This window comes from Accipiter gentilis, chromosome 6 (assembly GCF_929443795.1).
Source record: "Accipiter gentilis chromosome 6, bAccGen1.1, whole genome shotgun sequence".
Lineage (NCBI taxonomy): Eukaryota > Metazoa > Chordata > Aves > Accipitriformes > Accipitridae > Astur > Astur gentilis.
Window position 1 is genome coordinate 2,999,984 of NC_064885.1, and position 19,247 is coordinate 3,019,230.

Below are 19,247 nucleotides of genomic sequence, written 5' to 3' on the forward strand. Positions count from 1 at the left end.
TTCCTTTGTTTCCTTTGGAGAAACAGCATTGCAAAGGCAATCTGGCTCACACTTAGGCACGATAAAGGTGGAGAAAAAAATGTGCGTGCCCCCAAATGCATAACGTGCCTGCCCAGTACAGATAAATGCAAGAAGAATCCTACCCAATTTACAGCACCAGTCACAACAAGAAACGACAACAAATGAGAAAACAGAAGAAAAAGGGAATTAGCTGAGCCTTAGAGAGGAAAAAAGAAAATCCATGCAATGAACATCTAACAACACTGAAAAAGGGATGTTTCCTGGTTTATGTTGTCCCCTATTTATGACATCACTAACATAATATATCTTGTCAAATAACAAAACTGTGCCATAATGCTAGAAGTGTAAAACAAGACTAAAAAGTATGTTGGAATTACAGTAATCATTGACAGAGTTTCACAGAAATTCTGAGTGTTCTCTTTGCTCGAGAGGTAGACAGTGACTAATGGCATTGTGCTATTATGCAAAGGATTAGTTATGAAATCATGTGCACATCTGAGTACTTATACTATGACAAGGATCAAATTACCTACTATTTCAGGCGTTTAAGCCATCATTTGTCCAATTCATTGTGCACAAAGAATAACTGTAATTACATGGTTAGTTAATGCAGTTTTCTGAATATTTTTAGCTATTTGTGTTTATAGAACAACTCGGATACTATATGATTACTTACCACTATATAAAACCCTTTTGAGAAATAGTTTATTTCACTTGCGTAACCTGCAAAGAATATTCATCTCCACCTCAATTAAATTTTATTAAAATTTAATTGTATTAAATACGCTTTCTTTTGTAAAATTCATAGTGAGTGATGCTTTAACTTGAATATTTTAGTTGGAGGGTATTACAGAGCACCCTGTAACTATAAAGTTTTAGTAGGACTCCTATGATCACCATCAGGTACTAGACTACTTTCCACCATTGCCTATAAATCAAATTATACCAATTCCCTCCTTTATTTATCCAGAAAATGCACAGTGTGTATTTGTGGCCCAAGCAAAGACAAAACCAAAACAGGTAGCTTTATTATCAAACGGATCAAAAGACTTAAGGGAAGTACTATTGTGAGAGTATGTTTTTTTAAAAAAAATATTTTGACATGCAGGAATGCTGAAACAAAATACAGAAAGAAATGACAGTTTAATGAAATTATAGTGAAAAGTTCACCATGTGACAATGATTCAGCAAAACAATTATTTTCCACTAAGAGACAGAAGACGCTTAATTTCAAGCATTATTGGTTAAGCAGTCATTTGTTCCACACTATTTTTTCATCAACACATTCACAAATACAAAGAAATCACTTATTCAGTATACATTATTATTATACTTACGTATTTGACATATTCTTTCCACTGGTGCCACCACGGCATTGCAATAAGAAACCAGTTGTGCCCTGGCTGAAGGCCATACCTGCTTTCTCGTTCTAACCAGCCTCTGCATATAAAGAATGAACAACATGAAGTACTAGTTGAAACAGTCCTCCTTTTGAAAATATTAAAAGATGATTCTGAAACCCATTTAAGATTCTGAGCAGAACACGCACCTAATAATCTGTCCTTCCTCTTCTGGAGTGGCAGGTCGCAGCCCCAAAACTATATGACACACCTGGAAAAAGAAAGTAATTCTTATTAAGAACTACACCACTATGAAACAAGCATTAGGTAAACGAAAGAAAAGAACAACTCTAATAGGACTTTTCATAAAATTCTTTTTTAATTATGTAGCAAGGTTAGCTAAAATTGAACAAATTACTAAAAAAAGAAGTATTTTGAGCTGTGAGATTCACGACCTGTTCCCACTGTTACGACAAAGATACCAAGGATGTCAAATGCCCCAAGACAAATTAAGTTGAACATAAAATGAATTCTCATTATTTTCAGGTCTGAAGCACATGCTATGAAAGATCACAGTAACTGACACGGATCAGATATACAAAAAGTTAAGATGTCTATATGTACTGGAGGGAGGGAATAAGGAATTGGGAGAATGCAAGCTGTTGGAAGAGGATAAGCTAAAGGTTAAAAAAAAACAAAATGGAATGGGCAAAAATGAGGAGAAGGGGTTATATAAGGAACTGAAAAGAAAACAAGCACATGAAGAAAGTGAGAGAGAAGTTTAAAGCTGTCCACCACCAAAAATGTGCTCAAAATTGTAGAATGTTCTCTGAATGTCTGATGCTTTTTCTTCTTTTTTTTTTTTTGTTTTGAAACAAACACAGAAGGAAAAGGCACCATCCCCTAGACGGCTGCCTGACTTGGGTGGGGTTTTATTCGGAGTGCAAGGCAGCAGTCCCAGACGGCTAATATTTTACTCCTCTCTTCCTAGTAAAACCATCCCAGCCTTGGCTGCAGTGACATCTCCGGCTGGTTTCTCCCAGCAGCTCCGCAGCCACAGGGCATGCGGCAGGGAGTTATGAGCGGAGGGGAACAGACTCTGCAGGAGTCTTTGTTTCCCATTGCAGGGAGGAGGGTCAGCTGTCTCCTCTCCGAGATGGTTTTCAAATTGGTTGCTACTCATAACATGATTTATAGGCTTTTCCTTATGTCTCTTTTGAGGCTATCAATTTGCATCTCAGCTGGAGATTTCTAATGACTGGTGAGATATCTTATTTAAATTTATATTACAGTGTGAGAGACCATTTCACATTCTGAATAAAACAAAGGCCATTAGCTTCTGGGAAGCAACAGATTTTCCAGCACACACAACACAGCTGGCTCTGATGATTCTTTTTAAACTCATGTAACACCGTGCTAGTATCAGATTCTTCATATAAACTATCCCTGCTGCAAACAAACCAATTTGTTGACAAGCTCTCCAAGGCACTCCACTCAGACTAGTTAGCTTTTCCGTCTGCAGGCGAGACACACAAGCTCATGGCAGTTCAAATAAATGCACAGACAAATCAATGGCAGACTGTCCTGTGCGAGCACGCTGTTGAGCCTGCAGCATGAGATGAGGGTGCCTCATATGATAAAGTTATCGAAGGAACAAAAAATAAAAATCTAAAATGAAAATGTAGCAACTCTGTCAGGAGAAAAAATACTGTAAATGAGACAATGTCTAACAATGGCAATGTGTCATCATCATGAAGACAAATTTATTACATGTTCATTCATTCTACTTCCATATTGCATAGATATTTGTTAGTTCATCAATATTAAGTTATGATAGGATATTTGATGCTAGATGGTCCAAAGTAAAGACAGCCCTTCTTGAGAGTGTTGCAATGTAAGCAAAACCTGATGCAATTAGAGACAAAAAGAATTTGCAGAACTTTCTGATTTTATTCTTTTCAGCTGTGGTGTAGCTGATGGCCTCAGAATGCTCTCACTCGGTTGCCCTGAAGTTCTTGGAAAAGTACAGTTCAAAATAAAATTTATAAAGTAGTCTAGGGTCATAAACAGGAGAATCAGTAGTATGTTATTCAGGTAGCCTCTCATGAGATTTACTTTTTTTTTTAAAGACCACACAGCTTCTCTCTGATGAAGTATTTTTCTGCTACAATCTGACCCTGTAACTGATTAAGCTTCAGTGGTAAAATGAGAACAGAGCCCACTGGTTCTCCACAGCCTTCCCTCGAAGAACTGAGACTGTCATATGGGGCTGGAGGTGAACACTAAATTAGAGCAAATCTTCAAGGCTCCATTAGGAGGAGGAGGAGGAGGAGGAGGAGGATTATTATTTAAACTCAAAGTATCAACCTCTACAGAAAACAGTTAAGAAACAAACTGCAGTGAATGAAAATATCTTAGGGGTTATTTTCTGCACAAACTGAGTCAGCGCTAAAATACGACTGTTTTAAGGATTTATAAAAATCCAGTTCAAGCTCAATTAAAATGAATTCTGTACACACTTAATCCTCAGCTTCTGCATCACAATAGTGATATGTTATCACAGCTTTCAAGGACTGCTTCATCAAAAAAAAAAAAAAACAACCACCAATGAAAGGTTCCTTAGATGGCCTTAAAAGAAAATTTAAAGGCAAAGTGGTTGTAAAGAGTTAGCAATACCTTTTCTCATTTTCTCTGTCACTTTCTTGGCAAACATTTGCAAGAACAACTGTTTAAGAACACAGCCTTTTTCTAATGGAAAATATAATGGCTGATACACTTGAAATGCCTTTTCATTTTATAAACTGTACACTACGTTCACTTTAACAGATTATGCTTTAGGCATCTCCATACACTGCAAAGAAGAATAATCAAATAGAGAATCATTCCGCCAAGGTAACGCACAATTGCAAAAACACATAACTTATTGCAATAGACAAAACTCCAAGCGTGTTGGCACAAAGGCTGATGTGGTGCTTCGTGGCAATGCAAAAAGCTCATGAGTTAATTACCATAATTTTCAGGTTTAAAATTCCTCTAAACATACCTGAAAAAGTAGATTTAAAAATTCATTGGCAAGTGCACTCTTCACACTCCATATCTGGTAGTCCTCCAGAGTGAGGTGTCCAAGCTTGGTTAAAGGGAGGAGAAGGAAAGGGGAAGGAAAAACCATTAAACCATTAACCTATTTCTATTAAAATGCTCATTAAATGTGTCATACAAGGCATGACAAAGCCAGTGATTTGATAAAAATTAGCATCTACCACTCTGGTAATAAAATTTGATCCAATGAAAGAAGAAATCCAGTTTTAGCATAACATATGCAACCTAGAGAACGAAAAAGCTTTGAGAGTACAGAGGACGAACCATGCACAACATGTAACGTTTGCTCCTGCTCTCCATCATTCAGATTCAGTATTTATGCTCAACTGCAGTAGTCATACTTTCTCAAACCATGACATCAGCAGAAGCAGTATGTGACTCATCAAGGCAATCACTTCGTAGGAAACAAAACAAGACTAAGACAATCTAAGACTTCGATTGTCAGGATAAGCTCTGCGCAGGTAGATACTTGTATCCATTCAGAAACCTACCACCTTCCTCTGTGGGTTGGGAAAAACTATTTTCATCATCACGTCCTTACGATCTTACCTTACTACACAAGCACTATTAATTCTTAATCACTTGAAAAGTGACAGTAGCATAACACTGACCAATGTCAGAGGACCTTCTGATTTTCAACAATTCAGTGATAGGATCAATCTGAATTTTTTATACTGTAGTATAATTCATAGCCAATTTTACAGAAGTGGCAGCTACTCTGACTCTTCTTACAGACCATTTTCTCCAGAGTTCACACAGGTCAAAGCTAACGTATGAAAAGAGGTTAAGTAATTTATGTAATTACTGCACCATCAGCTCTTTCCTGCACTACATTCATGGTGCAACTATGAAAGATATTCTGAAGACTTAGTCGTCTTTTTTAACTCTTTGTGGAAATGACACTGCTATGCACTTGCTTATAAGCTACCCTGTTTAAAAAAGCAAACAATAAAAACCTCAAAGGATGAAAGAAAGAGCTCACTGAAGCCATATTTTCTACTGCTTTGGTAATGAAAGAATTATAATAAACTATTTGCCCACTACTTTGTTGGAGTACAAGCAGGCAAGACAACTATTCAAACAAGTAATTAAGCATTTCTAGACATTCTTTATAGTTTTTCTTCAATTATTTATAGGTTCCAGACACTATTCCCAATTAGTAAAGCAAAGGCTGAAATAATGGAAACAACTTCCTCTATATTGTTTGCAGATGATAGTGCCTATCTGGAAAAAGCAACAACATAATTAAAGATTTACACACAGCTAACTATAGAGCATCATATAAACTACTAAGACTTTTTGCCATGTGTCACAACAGTCATGACAGATGTCTGCATGGTTTCACAGATACTTAGCTCTGAAACAATACCACTGTACATAGTTCACTGGTTGTATATAATATTATTGCAAACAAAGTAGTTTTATAATGATAATGCACGAGTTACTATTGAATTAATACAGTCCTGTTCCAGCATAGGAGGGTAATGCATCTTTACAGAGGATAAAATGTAAGACACGCCAATGCACTACCCCTTTTTTTCCTAAGATCATTTTAAACATGAAACAAAAGAACAGTTTATCCAGAACAAAAGTCAAGCATCAGATTTAAAACTGGTATTAATTATGCATAGCAAAGCCTTGCACACAGTATATGCTTCAAATTAATTTAATCTGGTTATGTATGTTTGGTTTAGTTTCATATATAAAAATGGCTTGTAAAATTCAAACATGTTCTTTTTCTCACAAAACAATGTGGAAAATTCTAATGGAAAACTGACATTTCTTGAAAGCAATTCTTTTATTGACACATCTCTGCTTTAAAGAAAGCACAAGATTTTACTTTCTTTCTTATAAATAAACTGAAGATACTAATGTATAAAAATGACAAGGGAAGAACAGCAAATTCCTACCTTTGTGGTATCATGCATATTCAAAATATCTTCTACAATTTCAGACAAACTCATGTCCAATTCCTTAACAAACAAAAGGATTAGAAAACAGTTAATTCTCACAGCACTCTTTGGAGCTGCATGTGTTCAGAATAAAAGTATAAGAAATGCTGATGATACCTCTAAGTAATTCACAACTGAGTGCTTCCGGACAGTTGCACTTTTGTACCTAAGGTTTCTTTATGTGAAACAGTATACGTTATAGTCAAATCATTCTACTTTGGTTAACGGCAGGTCAAAGTTATGCAAGGTAAGTTACATCCAGTTATCAATACTCCTCAGCTAAGGTAGCTCAAGGAAGCCTGTATTCACTGAAACAACAACAAATGTTTGAATGTTGTTCAAACAACATTCACAGTCCTACTTTTGAAGGATGACTTCAAGAAACAGAAGCAAATGAATAAAAATCCAAATATAACTTACAGGTATTTTATCAGTACGGTTATCTTTCCAGACCTCTAAAAGTGCAACCACCATTTCTTTAAGTTCAGTGCGAGACAACACGCCATCCCGGTCAATGTCAAAAACCTTGAAGCAAACTGAGAAAAAAGGAAATTACTTTTCTATGTTAGAACTACTCAACAGCTTTTTTTTTTTTTTTCCCCCTGAATGTAAGTCTGCAGAGTCACAAGAACATGATTTAGTGCTGACAGTTTTGATGAGGCAGGATGCATGTGTGGTAGTGAGGAAATGGAGCAGCTGTGTTTAATAAACTGAAATCTAGATTCCTGCAATTCTCTGCTGTGTTTTCTGATGTGACAGAGCAGGGAACATATGTGCATCCAGAAATTTCCAGTGAATGATAGCTTTTAAGTTCCAGCAATATGGCTTTGGAAAAGTATGGAACAAAGGTATTTCAAAATACAAGAGCCTTTCAAGAAGCCAGGTGAAAACTGGACAGTAAACAAGCCAGAACATGCTATTTACCACAAGACAATCAAATAGGACATTCGTTTTATATTATATATAATGAATAGATAAGTGTTTGCACTTTTTTTATTGAGATACAAACTTTTGCATCATAATGCAGAACACTGCAAAATAACTTCTGAAATATATTTTTTTTCCCCAAAGAGGTTGATAATTTATATGAAGCTAAGGATGTTATAAAATATACAGAGTTAAGTTTAATCATCCTTTATAAAAGGAAGACCTGATTTTTAAAATTCCTTTAATTTTTTAACTTCTAAAGTCTGTCACCTTTCACAGACACACACTTGTTCAGTGGAAAAAATTTCTAAAAAGGTGGAAACAACTAAACTTCATTGCTCAAACTGAAAAACTTCTCTAAAATTAATAGTTAACATTTCACATACTTACACTTCTGTCTTTCTGCCAAGGGTCCCCTGCAACATGCTGAGAGCCCACAGGAAATTTCTTTAAAATCTATGTGATTGTCTCGGTTTTCATCAAAAGCATTAAACAAACCTGCAAACCACAAAAGCATCTCCTGTTACAGCATCTGGCTGAAACAGCTGACAATGATACTTAGCATTTATATGAAGGGTTAATGGTTAACATTTGCAAGGAGAAGTACAAACACTTATGATCATAACTAATTCTCACTAAGTGTAATAAAGATAATTAAGCACTGCTAAGACCACTATAAAGGTGAATTAGATCACTTATGTGTGGCTAGACAAAGCCAGGGGTGGAGTGGGGAGGGAATCAAGAATTCTGAACAGGAGCCTTATTCTTATGCCTGCCTTGTAATGACTGATTTATAGTGTGTACATCTAAACCGGTATGATCAGGACCAGCTTTTTCACAAAAGCTAAGGGACCGAACCAGTAAAGGTACTAATGCCAAATGCTTTGACTCTTCCAAAGTGCCTGATAGAAACTCCTGTGAAAACCACTGAATACCATCGCAAATTTGGCCCTAAGTGAATTAGGAGTTTTAGTTAACTGGCCTTTGAAGGATTTAAGAGTTCTATTTGTTCAGCACATATAACTTCTTTTTTTTTATCCCACAAAACTTTTTTTTTTAGTGACAATGACTCAGTTGCACTATTCACAGAAGACATATAGAACGACCAGAAACCATTCAAGTTTCCCCATAGCAGCTGTGTAAATTTATATCACTAAGTAGAGAAAACTCACTTATGAGCAAAAGGATGTGGGCATATATCCCTATTGAATTGAACATAAGTTCTGGTGTTTTAACAGCTTGCATCCCCTGCAGATGAATTTCCCATTTTCTACTTACTGCTGCCACTTGTCAGTATAGATGACCACTTGGTGATAAAAAATTCTCACTCTAGGACTGCAGACAAAAACTAGCATGTAAGTAGAATGTTACTTAATGTCCTCATCTTATGCAGTAAATGGCAATTAGACAACTGCAACCTCCAGTTATTACCAGAGTGGCTTCAACCTGAAAGACCAGCTTGGTTATTAATATGTCTGCATTGCAACATACAAATCTCCTGACCAAGTCTTCTGAACAAAGTCTTCCTCAGCTTACGCTATTAGGGAAGACTATCTCATTGACTGCATAACACAGCTTCTGACTTGCATGCTGAATTGTCATTTCATAGACGAAACTCACACTTGTCAGTTTAAAAATGGTCTTCTGTTTTATCTCGTTCAGGGACAGCAGTATATTTTGTCATTACAGAATCTTAAGGAGCCCAATGAAAAATTTTAAGGATCTACAGAGCAAATTATACACAAAGTTTGACGTATTTCCTGACAACACATAGAAGAATCACTTCCTTTGTCGTTCCAGATTTCCCAACAAATAGAGATTTCTCAGGCATCTTTTCTCATTTTCAAACATTCATAACCCGGTGGAATGATCTCTGGAATTTAAGCTTAAAATACATTTTAAAATAGGCCCACTTTTAAAGCCATAAAATTTGTATGTCAGTAGACCATCAGATACTGAACACCACAGCAAAATCATTTCCTTGCACATTTGATCAAAGTTCCATACCTTCACTCAGAGATGGATGAATAGGAGGGGAAACTAAGGGGGCAAATGTTTCTAAATCAAAACGTCCAGTTCTTGATTGAGCTTTTAGCAGCCAGTATCGTTTTTCGAGATCGATGATGTCGGATTCTTCCACTGTATAATCAACAAAAATAAAAGAAATTTTTGTGACACCTAGACCATGTTAGAATTCAGCACCAAATAAAAACGCAGCATTATTTTGTCACAAAGAGAAATGACGTTGATTTCTTTGTGCCTGACACCTGAATATAAAAATTAAAAATACGAGCAGTAGAGAGACAAAGTTCTGATTTTACCTTCTTTAGCTACAAAATCATCTTACCTATTCACCATGTGGGAGTTCAACATCAATAACATATCATCACAAGTGTTTAGAAATACAGAAATGAACTTTTCCCACTGCTAAAGGCTCCAGCAGTCTCTCCATTTTCACATATTTCTTCTTGGTGAATTGAACAGGTAGATTATATGTGCGCTATCTTATTTTCCCAAGGTATCCAGTATTTAAAACCTCTAAAAGGACGCAAAGTAGCATTTAAAAAAAAATCCCAGAACTTTTACGGGGAAAAAAAAATTATTTAGTACTTGGCTGCTCTTGAAAAATTCCTATTTGAAATTTTTAGCCTTCTTATGCGGTAATAAGGCTAAATTTTAATGTGACATTTAAACACTGTATCTCAGCATTAATTTTTTCCAAATATAAAATAGTTTGTTTCACTTTATGTTTTATACTATAGATGCACTTAGAAACCCAGACAACATTGGGGAGTGATTATACAAACCTAGAAGACACTTTATACAGAGGAAGTTACAAGCTAATTTAAAGAAGGGGAAAAAAACCAAAACCCCAAACCCAACAATGAGTAAAACAAGGCACGAGGCAAAGGTAAATAAAAATAGCCAGAGGAAGAACTTGTGTTTTCTTTCAAAACATTATATACAACTGCCAGTCTCCTTACATTTTATCCTTGAAATATATAAAAATATTAAGTTTCTGCTCAACAATACTTTTAACCTTTTTACATATGCAAGTGTGTCACAACACTGCTTTAGGTCAGTGCAAATTAATTGGTTCTCAAATAGATATGTAATGACAAAGCTGTCTATATTAAGAACCACTACGCGTGATCCCATTCCCAGATGGTTCTGAGTCTTTAAATCCATGCCAGCTTTCTAATAGGTTTAACTTGAGCTATTTGGCCTGGTTTAGTCTACAGAAACAATAATAATCCTGTAAGGCTTAAGAACAGAAGAGACCCCCAAAAAGTTACATATCAAATTGAAATTTTATTGATTTCTTTTCCTATTTCTGTCATTAGAAGTAGTAATTTAATCAGAACAGTAACTTACAGTAGGTAACCTACAATAAGCATGATCGAGTTGTAACTACCCAGCAGGCACATCATCTAATGCATCGAAAACTACGCAACGCTTTACCCTCATCAGCAGAAAGTTTGGAAAATTTTGAACAAAAATTAGGATCTAAAGTAGAGGTAGAGGAGTGGAAAGGGTTTGCATCTTCCTGTAAAATATTTTTAGACAGTCTAACTAGAAAAGTAACATCAGTGAAAACATGCCCTCCTTTTCCTCTGTACATTCAGTATAATCCCTAGACAAACCATATACTAGCATGCAGAACACCCCCACCAAAGCTGCAGTTCTAGGCTCACGTTAAGCTAACGTAACTTCAGGCTGAACAGAGAAAGTTTACCTTCCCCCTTAACCCCAGGCACGTGCTGCAGCATCCTCACTTGTATCATTATCAGCTATTGTGCATTTACACAGTAAGTGAGATAAGAGAACTGATCCAGAAGAAAAACTAAACTGATTTCCTTTCTCCTCTCCCCCTCCTTCCTAGAGGGATCAAATTCCCTTATCTGGCTTACCATCTCCTGGCTCTTCTGTTGCAATCATAGAATGGTTTGGGTTGGAAGGGACCTTTCAAGGTCAGCTACTCCAACCCCTCTGCAATGAGCAGGGACATCTTCAACTAGACCCAGTTGCTCAGAGCCCTGTCCAACCTGACCTGGAATGTTTCCAGGGATGGGGCATCCACCACCTCTCTGGGCAGTGTTTCACCTCCCTCACCATAAAAAATTTCTCCTTCACATCTTGTCTGAATCTACCCTCTTTTTGTCCAAAACCATACTCAGGCCCTACTAAGAGGTCTGTCTTCAATACATGAAGAAGCAATAATCTAAACATATGAAAGGAATGTTATTCTACCAGAAATCAAGAAAGATAAACAGAGTAGTTATTCCTTGGAAGATCAGCATATAGAAGTATTATGGGTGCTTAGCACTGCCACAGATGTAAGTAACTTCATGATCCTCAGCAAAAGAGTCAAGTGATGTAGAACAGCACCTGGTATGTTCCAAGAAATACAGGGATTTCTCGATGATTTAACAACATACCTGCCCCACAACAGTCAGCGTATCAACAGACGAGAGAGAATCTACCAAATAAAATACACTTTCCCTCAGTCTTGTTCCCTCTACAGGTATCAGGGTGCTACAATACTGATAAAAGCAAGCTCCCAACACACGGCATTAGGACTAGAGTACCAGTATTCAGCAGGAAATAGAAGAAAAAGTATATTCATGGAGTTTCAAGAACAGAAATTTTAAAAAAGTAAAAGAAAAAAAGAAAGGCAAAAGCCACTTCATGAGACAGAACCTTATGTACATGAAGAGAATCACAGTACTATTATACTAGCTAAAGAACTGCACATAAAGGGCAAGTTTGTACTGTGATTTAGAAGAACTGCACATACACGTTATTGCTCTCATTAGCAAATACAAAAGCATTACGCTAACTCTCTTGAGCATGGGCATGTAAATCACTTTGTTTCCTTTTAATCTACCTTTGTGACTAGGAAGAATAACAAATGTACTAGCTGCACTTCATTCTTGAAATGATGCAACACTAAGATTATTCAAAAAACATAAGGAAGCTCACATTGTCTTTACTGAAGAGTAAATCTGCAGAAACCTGCTTTCACTGGCAGGTGCATTATTTATCTACAGGAATTCAGAACTGAAAGATTGTTTTATTTTGTCAGAGAACCTTTCTCAAATATCTATGGTAGAAGTTAGTTATATTCAAGTTTTTAAATTGTACTTCACAGATGGTTTCTACAGTGCTAACTTTACTGCTTTATATATTAAACTCAGAAAAGAAACGTTATCAGAAAGCATCTTACCTGCATTTCTGTCAAGCAGTGGTTGAAATTACATGGTCATTTAAAAGACAAAGAATTTTCAAACAATCATCTTCAAAGGAATAGCTGATAAGTATTAGCATAAGTGCTACGTTGATATTATAGCCAAGGCGGGTCCAGCATATTGACCTTCCGCAGAAGAGCCAAACATTTTCAAAAGTAAAACTGATGTAGTAGTAAGTAACATTCTTTGTATTGACTAGACTTACACAACTTAGGTTGAATACAAGTAAAAATGTGACAAAGGAATATTTTTCATTCACAGTAACAAGGAATTGTAGCCCACTGCAATAGTTTCACTTCTGTAAAATACAGGAAGATTTATTGTATTACAGCACATGTGAAAGTTTAACTCTGCAGTTGAAAAGCCAGCTGTTACATAATTTGATTTCTCCAGAGTGATTTTTTTTGCACATAATCTTGTAAATCAGTCTCAGGATATGTAATGCACCATCTATTCCTCCATAAATGTAAACTAAAAGAAATCTCTTGCAATTTACAATATACACATATAATCATATTTGTTAATGAAGTTTAAATGAAGCATGATAAAAGAAGACTGTGCTTATTATCCAAAACATACTAACGTGTATGAAAAAAATGCCATATTCTAAAGAGGTTTTATATAGATAAAGGATTTTGCCTTTTCAAAGTATAACATTTTTTTCCTAATGCCTGTTCAAATCATATCAGGATGTGTGAACTGGGCTTTCATTCAGTAGGTCAAATTTTAAATAACTTATGATTATTTTAAAAAATGTATCTTATATAGACAGCATAGTCCAAAACATCAGAACAGACTGGCTTTCTAGGCCGAGTAAGTATTCATTTTTGCCAATTAAATACCTGATACAATTATTTGAGGTCACATGGAGATATACTGCAATTGCGAAATTTAATCATATGCTACCAGTTTACTACCATATGCCATTTTATGTCTCCCTCATCACTTGTCCATTAAAAATATGAAAAACTTTCAGATCTGTAAAACTATGAATAGTGTTTCTTAGTTCAATTATCTAAGAATTAGACAAGTATAACCAGAAGAATGATATTGTCAAGTACACCTCAAGCCAGAGTCTTTATATCGTAAAGGAAGAACGGGTAAACTTTTTCAGCAAAAATATGCACCTGAGAAACTGTAAATCTACTAAAAATGAGTTAATTTAAAACCAGCTGCCACACTGTGACTGACAGTCAGGTTGCATGACAGTGATAAACACTAAAAAAAAAAAAAAAAAAAAGCATCCTTCATTTTAATGCCATTTCCATGAAATGTATGCCCTTCTTAAATACTGCATCGGTAGCAAGCCATGAATAATCTTCTGTCTGAGAAAAAAATTTAAAAACATGTTTTCATTTCAGGCACTATTTATTACAATTCTTTATGCAACCAAAATTGACTAAGTATTTAAATATATTTTAAAACCATAACTTTTACCCACCTATTGGTACAATCCTCTCTGGTTCACAGCAGTAGAAGCATACCATATTCCCAACATTTTAACTGAAACTTGGTTTGTTTTACTGTTTACCATGATATCCTCTGCACAAACCCCAGTCCCCAGTCACAGAGCGAGCTCTTCATTGTGCAACGGCTGAGTCAGAACCAGAGACGGAATGACTGAACACCAAACAGTATTTCTGACTAAACACACTTGTTTGTCGCTTTCAAATTAACACACGGAAGATTCTGGCACCTGGGCACAGAGAGCTGCTTTGCAAGACATAAAATAGCCCAGGAACTAAGAGGATAACGAAGTGGCAAGATGCAGATTAAGTGACACTGAGGCTTTTTCTTATTGGGCTCATCTGCTGTAATACTTTCATCTTCCCCCATCCCCTCAATTGAAAAATGGACACACAGAGAAGGAAATATTATGACTTGAACCAAGATCCTTGTGTCTGTCAGACACAACTACCCAGGCGTTTATCTAGGAGAATATAGTGTATCACCGCCTTAAGGTGGGAACCCGTACAGAAGAGATAATAAACACTACAGTTCCACTCAAAGCACAAGTGGTCACACACTTGGAAGAAAATAGTACAGAATGAAATTTGCTCTGGAAGGTACCTTTAATAAATCCAAAATCTTCAGAACTGACTTCTAGTGACCTTCCATACATCATTAAGAGATGGTGTTTCAAGAGTGGGTACCACAACTGAAGTGGGCAAGCTACAGAACGTGTATTTAACATCCAGACAGCCTTTTAATGTGAGCAAAGTTAAGTGATCAATTCATTTCACTTTCTTTTTACAGACTCACATCTTCATCTTAACACAAAGCCCTACAGGTTTATAAACCCATCTCTGACAGGAGTGTTTACTTCCACAACCTTCAGTTTCAATTTTATACTGTTTCAAAAACTCACTCTTCCATTTCAACCACGCTGTCTGGTTATGCAGGGCTTCTCTCATCTATTATGTTAAATTAGCGATAACTGTATGTTCTAAAATATAATTATTATACTGATTACACACTGTCTTACTGCATCTCGGTACATAAGAGCTGTCAGAAAAAGCAGGAACACTTCGATGAATTTTTCTGACGACAGAAGAGAGTCTCTTCAATTCAGAAGAGAATTAGGATGCTATTATAGTAAGAACTCAGTGACACGAGAACCAGATAACGAAGAAGTACAAATTATGTGGTCTGTCAGTTTGAAACCAGTAACCCCTCTGATAAATGGGAGTATTCTCCCCATGGAAAAGAACTGAAAACCTGAGCATATAAGCCCATCACATGACACTGAGACACAACAAAATGACTCAAGTCATAAAAAAGGAACCACCACCTATGTTGCAGCAAAAGAATTCTTTCCAGCCAAATGAAGGAAACTAATGAGGTGTCATCTGGCATCAGTATGACAGCAACATGTATCACCCAAGGCTGAGATGGAACAGGGGATGGAGCACCTGGTCTGAAACAGACCTGCACTGGGCTCATTTTACTTTGATGAAAAGGTCAAGAAGAAACGTAACAGTCACTCGCATTTAGGGTGAATGGTAAGAAGGAAGGAGAGCAGAGTGTCTGAAACCAAGAACAAAGTTGACAGAAAATTAAGACAAACTGCCCACATGTAGATGATGTACTGGAATAGTTTTCCCCAATGGAGAAAAAAAAAATAATAAAAAAAAAAAGCCTCAATATCTTACGAAAGGAATGATACAGTGACCCCCCAGGGTCTGCGCCTGGAGGGACAGGAGACCTTTCCGTGTCTCATGTTCCTGTGCGTCTGTCTGCCAAACTAAGCCACAGAAAGCTGTACTTTGCAGGTAGGATGGAGTCAGTTCCATTCTGATACCTACAAGAGAGCAAACCAGCTAGGGTAGGCAACAAAACGACAGCCTCCAGTGGCAGAGAATTGTTGATTATTGAATTACATTTGGAAAAGATTAGGTGTTTAATTTGTAATTATTAAGGATGTATAATGATTTGGGGGAATATTCCCCTACAGAGAACTTTAGTGTTAGCAGTAGTCCCTGACAGGATTTATCTTCGATTTACATGCTCCGTTACAGTGCTATTCAATATGATGTTTTTAAAAAAACCAACAAAACAACAAACAAACCCAAAAGGTACCCGATCATACAATGAAACTCAGAAAATCCAAACTACTGCTAGCTGGTCAGTACTCAGGTGTAGAAGAGACTCGTATCCCTGAAACTGGTTTTGGGGAACAAAGGTCCCAAAGAAACTTAAGTTATTTTGGTAGCTTTCAAATGAAATTATTTATATTTATGATTTAAGTGAAATGGAACAAAATTCGATTAAAAGCAGTAAGTGTGTGCAACTTCCTGTAACTTTAAAATTTCATTTCTAATTATGTGCTGAGAAATATAATTAAAGTCATCTGCATACCAAAATAAATGTTATTTACAAATGAAAAATTAGAATTCCCTTGTTTCCCTGATAGCTTGGCTCATTAAGCAAATTTAAATGGAGTCACTGGTGCTTTGCAATAAAATGTTCGCTGTCTGTTTCTAAATCAATGTTAATAACTTTCACTATTTTTATCACTGCAATTTTTCATGTCTCTGACATATTATTCAAGATGTTTAATGGGAAGCAGTACACTGTGAGAGGAGGAAAGGCTTGGTAGGAAGGTCTGAAGCTTGAGCCAGGAGAGGGCGCGTGGCGAGCCAGCCGGAGCCCCGGAGCCAGGTGAGAAATTCATAATCGTGCCAGCAAGTTTCTCAAATTAGTTTCCATTTTACAGTAGAAGAAATTTTAAAACCTTTCGCTCTTTCACTGTACTCTGCTAACAGTGTCTGCCTAGGTTTACTAAACATTATTTCAGTTACTTGTTGTCCCCAAAGGAAACCATTATCCTAGGTAAAAGTATTAAAAAGAAGCCTTCATTTAGAGAAAAGGAACTGTCATAACAGCCCTTACTGTTTTACATTCAGCTGTGTTAAGAATACTTCTGCTCTAAATTTCTTATTCTTTAGACTGACCTGATTAGACTGCAATTATTAAATTTAAAAAAACAAAACAGCAAGGCCGCAAATATTCATACTTCGCTGCAATTACTTCCAAGTGCTCAAACGCTTATATTTTTCCCTTACTTTTGCACGTGTTGTATGAGATTCCTCTACTGTCCCAAATCACAAGGGAAATCATCGGATACGTTATAAAGAAAGTATTTGTCCAGACCTGGGGGAGGCTGGTTAGTTCACCAGCAGGTTACTTCACCAGTTCATCTTCCTACTATCTTAAATTCCTGACAGTTCTCTGTATCTGTCATTTGAAAGATACTGGGCTGCAGACATCATAACACAGCACAACTACTTTCTCTTTTTCTTATTACAACATTTAACTGGAAAATAACAAAAACACAATAACATTTAATTCTATCTAGACGTCCAAACATAACTGTCACATAAGCTTTCCAAATTCGGTTAAGTATACTGAGCCTGTGGACAGTATGCAGTTTGAAACACTTGACTGATTCAAAAATACATGTAAGCTACATAGTTTTCTGGCATACAATGAAAAGCTCGACCCCAGATCTGACATGCACTTGAAAATTCAATAATCACCTCAAACACTCTCAAATATTTTATTTTACTTCAGCGTTTTTAATCCTAACGATGGAAAACTTAATTTTTCACTCAGTTCTACCTTCATTACACTCAGTCAACAGCTTATAGAAGTAAGCTGGCAGTAAAGAAACACCACCAACTACTAGAAAACACTGGATTTCTCAGCGGTCTGATGCAATACATAGCAACAGAAATGAACATTTTCTTTTTTTTTTCTTTTCAGAAGTTAATTTTTTTTCCCCTGAGAACACAGGTTGTGTTGAAACACCCAGCAAAGACCCAAAACTCTGCAAACATATTTCACAAGGTTTTAAAAGTCTGGTAAGTTCTCCAGCAGAACATGTAGCCATATGAACTAGCACACATAAAATAGCAACAACGCATGCATGTTTCCTAGAAAAGAAAGAAGACTTCCTTTTGTAATTCGTTTTACAGTATCAGATGCTGCAATACACAGGAGTGTTATGAAATTATTATAAACCAACTTGATCATAGAGAGATTAAAACCAAATACAGGAGTATTACTTGAACTTCTAACCTTAAAATACGAGTAATTACAAGATAACAGCTAAGAGGCAGAATAAGCTGATTTCAGGACTGACATTTTCAACAAAGATGATGGCTACACTGAGGTAAGACCACTGAGTCTGCTATGAAAATTTAAACAGAGAGCAAGACTGTTGCTTCATAAAGAAGTCCATATACGTAACAGCAATTAAGCAACCTCTGAGACTGCACAGTTGAAGATGTCAAAGACGTAACTGGACGTTAGAGCGGACAATAGTCATTAAATGGAAAACAGACTACACTCTTGCAAAAGGCGTCCTCAGAAAAAGATTTTGAGGCTGAAATGGTAGCAGGGAGGCTGTTATCAGTTGATAGGTCCTTGCAATCAAAAAGGCTCAACTGTAAACTGAGGTAGTTGAGGCAATTTGATTTGCTAGAGACTGATTAAGTAACTGGGATTCTGTTAAAAGAAAGGTTGAGAAATTTGAGATGAGAAGATGAAAATACTCCCTCTACAAAATGAAAAAAAAAAAAAGAACTACTACAGTAGAGATAAATATGACATGGAACCACCTGAACAATTTTTTTCTAAGAATCAGAACAGATTTTGTCCCCATTCATTTTTTTCTCATATGCTTCTCCTCCAGTCTCCTTAATTTTGTTTATAATTATAGCACTTCAATCTTAATTTCTCTAATTCTTTGTTTAAAACTGAGAAAATCTCTTAGACTATAAATTGAAGAAACGCTTTCTTCTTGATACAAGAACATAGGTGTGGGTTGGCTAAAGTAGAACGTTATGCTCTTCAGTCTAAAGACCATTTCTTTCTCAAATAATTTATTTCGCACATCTGAAATAGCTAGGAATACAGTTGAGGGCCTGGCTGCAGAGGGGAACAGTGACAGGTATATTAAAACCAGAGGAAGTGAGAACATTAAATATGAAATAAAATCTACTAAAACAGTAGTTCTTGATTTTGTTTCTTATTATAAACCTCAGTTTCAGTATAAATAAACTTTCCACAAAAAGCATAGTAAAAATTGTTCAGAAAAAGTTTCAATTTTGAAGCATGAAAAAAATTGAAGTAAGCTCTGAGGTAATATCCAGAGG

At 36.2% G+C, this 19,247-nt stretch overlaps 1 protein-coding gene across 4 annotated transcripts in view; it reads right to left on the bottom strand.

The window, feature by feature from the left end:
• Positions 1 to 19,247, bottom strand: part of USP32 (ubiquitin specific peptidase 32) — an 81,265-nt gene that overhangs the window by 25,650 nt on the left and 36,368 nt on the right. For 3 of the 4 annotated variants that reach the window (XM_049802379.1, XM_049802378.1, XM_049802377.1), the window contains exons 6-12: positions 9,347 to 9,478; positions 7,730 to 7,837; positions 6,833 to 6,948; positions 6,371 to 6,433; positions 4,405 to 4,488; positions 1,571 to 1,632; positions 1,359 to 1,461 (exon numbers count right to left, since the gene is read on the bottom strand). In XM_049802379.1, the coding sequence (XP_049658336.1) occupies positions 1,359 to 1,461; positions 1,571 to 1,632; positions 4,405 to 4,488; positions 6,371 to 6,433; positions 6,833 to 6,948; positions 7,730 to 7,837; positions 9,347 to 9,478 (668 nt within the window). Of the gene's footprint in view, positions 1 to 1,358; positions 1,462 to 1,570; positions 1,633 to 4,404; positions 4,489 to 6,370; positions 6,434 to 6,832; positions 6,949 to 7,729; positions 7,838 to 9,346; positions 9,479 to 14,029; positions 14,262 to 19,247 lie in introns of those variants that run through there. The other variant, XM_049802380.1, reaches the window with a different exon arrangement.